A 4,720-nucleotide genomic window follows, 5' to 3' on the forward strand; every position below is an offset into this window, starting at 1 on the left:
TTTGCCCCTGTGCTACTAACACCCCAGAGCTTCTTCATATTGCTCTCATAAATGATGTACACACCTGCAGACATGGTAAAAACAAAATACCCCCTCTCAAATCAAGAGTTTTAATTCCTAGATATCCTATTTTACCAGGTTCTGAAGCTACATTAATCTTGTATAAAGTGTACAAGAACACACTTCACATAATTTTAAACAAAGAAAAAAAGAACAAAGTTTGTAACAAACACAAAGTACACTCCCAATTCTTTAGATACATATAATTACCCCTAAAATTTAAAGGGACATTTATCTTTTTCCCAAGACTTTTTGGGCTCTTTATTTAACAGTAAATGTGTGCTTAATACTAATTAAATACTTTGCCGTTTTTGGGGGGGAAGTGTGTTTGGGGGACCATTAGGCATTCAGAAAATATCTGCAACACATGTTGTCAACACATGGGGGCAGAATCTATCCACCTAATTCATGCCCCTTATGTTTGTGAACATAGGGCATTGATTAGCTGTACAAAGATGGTAAGTATTTACCTCTATTCAGAAAATAGAAAATATTTTACATCCATTGTTTTGTCCTAAACTGAAAATGGAAACTCACATGAGCTTCTTCTTGCTAGTCTTCCATAAGAGCCAAATTTATGGAGGAGATTTCCTAATAATTTTCCTGTGGACAGATTACCATCTGCTTTTTGGTTCCTTCTTTAATTATTGCCCAGCCTGTCAGTCTATGTCATGATCCTTAGGTCTTTAGGTTTTGACTTCTTTAATATTATTTAAGAGATCTTGCCTTATACAATTAATTTTTCTCTGAACACATTTCTATGGATTCCTTATTGTTTGTAAGGAATTGCCTGATTAGTTCATTCCTTTATGTTTAATTTCTTAGCTCTGTCCTTTTTACCATTATGGATTTATTGGATCAATGACAGTCTCATTCCCTGGGTTTGTAGTTTATGTATTTGCTCTCCTCAAGAGCCTCCCAGTTAACTGATTACCACATCTGCTTTCAGTGTCGTTCTCTACGCTTTCCTCTGTATATAAGCTCACACGTTTTCTTTGTTCTTTGCTCCCATTCCTCTTCCAGTGCTGCATGTCTCATTCATAACCATGGCTTGGTCGGTCTCACTCTGTGAGATGCTCAAAGCTTGGGACATTTTTGTTCCTTGGTCACACAGCTTTCAACCTCTCAATGACTTTATCTTCAATATGTCAGCTGTTTACGTTAATCTTCATGATGTTGGTTGTTCATTAATGTTTTCTGACGAACCTTGGATGCCTTCATGAAGCAGCTAAATACGGAAATGAAATAATACCCAAATCAACAGTATTTATTCAGTGAGTCCTAAAAGCAATGGAATACACTATTGGCATAAAGTTCTCCAAATACATTAAAGATTGTGGCTTAAGCATAAAGTGCATACTCACTGGCCATTTCTTTATTTTGTAGTTTAAATTATGTATTGGTATTCTTTTGGTCAGAGTTGTCATTGAACATTTTTTCTGCTGTAAACAATGAAGAAGGACTCCTTTTGTTAATTTGAATGCATTTTGCTTTATTCTACAGTTACATTGCAGACAAGGGGGACAACATCATAGAAGATCCCGAAGGTCTGAGGCGGCCATCATTGTTTCATTCCTCATCTAGTCCTTTCTGTGATGAAGAATGACAAAAAGGGAACAATAAGTGATGGATTAGTAACTAAACATTGAGTAAATCCAGAAAGGGTTACACAAAATGGCCCACAGAGTTTAAATAATATGTGTTGTGAAATAATCATAACATTGTTTTCATTACTTTCTTTGTAACTATATAATGTATTTTATTGAGGCACAATGTCTTGTGTATAAATTGTTTCACTGAGAAATAATGTAAATGGAATATGGACTGAACTTATATAGTGCTTTTCCAATCATTTTGACCACTCAAAGCGCTTTACACGAGAGTCACACTCACCCATTCGCACTCACAAATGTATACACCAAGACACAGAGCGGTAGGCAATTTGGGGTTAAGTGCCTTGCACTAGGGCACATCGACATGAAGCAGGAAGAAGCTGGAATTGAACCTACAACCTTCCGATCACAAGACTCTTCCCACAGAGCCACAGTCGCCCAGTTTCTAACTGTAGAAAGTTATGGGACTGAATAATGCAGATCATAATGAAAATAAATGAAATAAACACATATTACTGAAGAGAAGCAAATTTATGTTACAGAATTTCTTCTTCACATTTTCCATTGCTAATCTGAAAGGTAATAATTTCATCCGTCTAAAATCAACTATTTTAACACATACGCTGACAAGTATACTAACACATTGAATACCGTACTAATTGCATGAAAGCTATTAATGCAAAAAGACTAATGAACAAACCAGTTGGACAGCTACATGAAGTCCTGTCGCTGACTGTTTTCTGCTCTTTCTCGTTTTGTTTTCACCACCTAACTCACTATCTAGCCAACACTCAGACCTGTACTTGAAAAGTAATCATCTAAAATATAATTAGCTCCACATCTACAGTTGAAACCAGATGTTTTCATGCACTGTGTAAAAAGATTCATTTTCTCTCACTGTCTGAAAATAAATCTGACTTAACTGTTCCTGTTTTTTGTCAGTTCGGTTTAACAAAATTATCTCTCTTTACTTAATAATGATGACTAGATTTTTTTAAACAGTTTTTTGTTATTTTTTTTTCAAAGTCAAAACTTTACATGCAACAAGTTTAGTGTGGATTTAAACATTAGGAAAGCCCAGGTGACCATATGGCCTTGTGAGGTTCTAATTGGTCAGTTCACAACATTTTGCTTATCCAAATCATCCAAAAATATATGTAAGAGCATTATGTAATATACCCACAAGTGTGGTTTACTCTTGTGTGCAATTTCCAGATGCCTGTATTCATTTGTTCAAAGGATTACATGTAAACATGTAAAACACTTTCTAATGTTCAGCCATCATGTTGTTAAAAAGAAGGGAGGTCCCAGAAAATGATTGTGAGAAGCTTGTGGAAGGATTCCCAAAACATCTATCCAAAATGTAGAGTTTAAAGCCAGTCCCAAGAAATAAGGGACATTTATTTAAACTTTGGATTTTAAAGGAAATAAAATTCTGAAGAAAAAATTCAGAATTTTCTGGCATTTAGATGATAGGAATAGTTCTGATAAACATAACTGATCTAAAACAGGAACATTTGGAGCTGATTTATTGTCAAAAACACTTAGAGAAAGGCAATATTTTTTGAGTTCAGCTTTTAGTGGCCCATGCTTACTCCTGTTATGAAATACATGAAGAAGGAAAAAGCACAAGTACGTACTTCTACCATAAGTTTAATATCAACATTCTCTTTGTTAAAGTGTTACAAATAACCAGGTAAAATTCACTAACACTGCTCATTAAACAAGAAAATCACAGAATTAAATTTATCTGTAAAACAGACTGGTCTGATTATTTTGTTTGATTCTTTTTACACACTCATTCACAGGCTCACTCAATATCACTATAATTAAAACTTGGCCACCTTGATAAATATCACTTAAGTAATTGTTTTTGTTACTGAAATAGATGTCAAAATATATTAAGTGGATGTTTTTGCATGAAGTTAAGGTATTTTATTTACATTACTTTCATGGAAAAATGTAATTATTCCTTTTCTACTTGTTCTTAGTATTGAAACTGCAGTAGATAGAAACACTGCCTTCAGAAAAACAAACAAAAAGTGCATTACCACATTTAATTATTTTTTGTGTTCAAGTCTGGTGAAGTCTCTGACCTTTGACCCCACATCACGGCTCTTGGCACGGAGCTTGTTGACCTGAGACTCAGCAATGTCAGCTCTCTCTTCAGCCTCGTCAAGCTCATGTTGCAGCTTGCGGAACTTGCTCATATGAGTGTTGGCTTGCTCCTCCTGCAAGATACAACAGCATTGCACTCCTGAGTAAGCGCTTTAAGGTCTGTTTTGCAGAAAACTGTCAAACATTGAAGCAATAAAGTGCATGTTCGTCCTAAGTCTACCACATTTCTAGGAAATCCCAAACTTACAGATTCCTCAGCAGCTCTTTTATATGCCTTCACTTTAAGCTGCAGTTTGTCAACCAGATCCTGCAGACGTGCAACATTCTTGCGGTCCTCCTCGGTCTGCAGAGATCATTGAATGGGAATGTAAAACATGATTTATGGATACTACGTTCTCTTTAGCCTGATTCTTCTAGTCTGAATGTTTATAGTCTGATGGAACATATTTAAACTCTTATCGGTTCAATTAAAAATGCTTGGTAAAGACGGATCCTTACTTGGATTGTACAAATATTTCCAAATTGAAAATTTTACCTGATATGTGAGCTCCTTGATGCGTCTCTCATATTTGCGCATTCCTTTTACTGCTTCTCCACTTTTCTTCTGCTCTGACTCCACTTCGTTCTCAAGCTCTCTCACCTGGATACAACAAGACATAATATCTTTATTTTCTCTGTTGTATAAAGAGCAAAGGAGATAAATGTAAAATGCTGCAAATCTATAAAAAATGTTTTATCTAAATAACAGGTAGATGAGGTTTCAGTCATAAATTTCTCTATGTTTCAGCTCAAATTTGTATTATATGTTCAGTGATTTCACTCACCCTGGCCTCGAGCTTCTGGACCTGCTTCTTGCCTCCCTTCATGGCGATCTGTTCAGCTTCATCCAGACGGTGCTGCAGATCTTTGATGGTCTGCTCCATGTTCTT

At 35.6% G+C, this 4,720-nt stretch overlaps 1 protein-coding gene across 1 annotated transcript in view; it reads right to left on the minus strand.

Moving 5' to 3' along the window:
• Positions 1 to 1,531: 1,531 nt before the first annotated feature.
• The window catches only part of LOC106965046 (myosin-7-like), a 41,351-nt gene continuing 38,162 nt past the window's right edge, over positions 1,532 to 4,720 (minus strand). The window contains exons 31-35 of the mRNA XM_015060922.1: positions 4,616 to 4,636; positions 4,327 to 4,431; positions 4,039 to 4,134; positions 3,770 to 3,904; positions 1,532 to 1,650 (exon numbers count right to left, since the gene is read on the minus strand). Of these exons, the coding sequence (XP_014916408.1) occupies positions 1,630 to 1,650; positions 3,770 to 3,904; positions 4,039 to 4,134; positions 4,327 to 4,431; positions 4,616 to 4,636 (378 nt within the window). The 3' untranslated portion in view covers positions 1,532 to 1,629. The remainder of the gene's footprint in view (positions 1,651 to 3,769; positions 3,905 to 4,038; positions 4,135 to 4,326; positions 4,432 to 4,615; positions 4,637 to 4,720) is intronic.

This window comes from Poecilia latipinna, unplaced genomic scaffold, assembly GCF_001443285.1.
Source record: "Poecilia latipinna isolate Pla-1442-1.1 unplaced genomic scaffold, P_latipinna-1.0 Scaffold1756, whole genome shotgun sequence".
NCBI classification, from domain to species: Eukaryota; Metazoa; Chordata; class Actinopteri; order Cyprinodontiformes; family Poeciliidae; genus Poecilia; species Poecilia latipinna.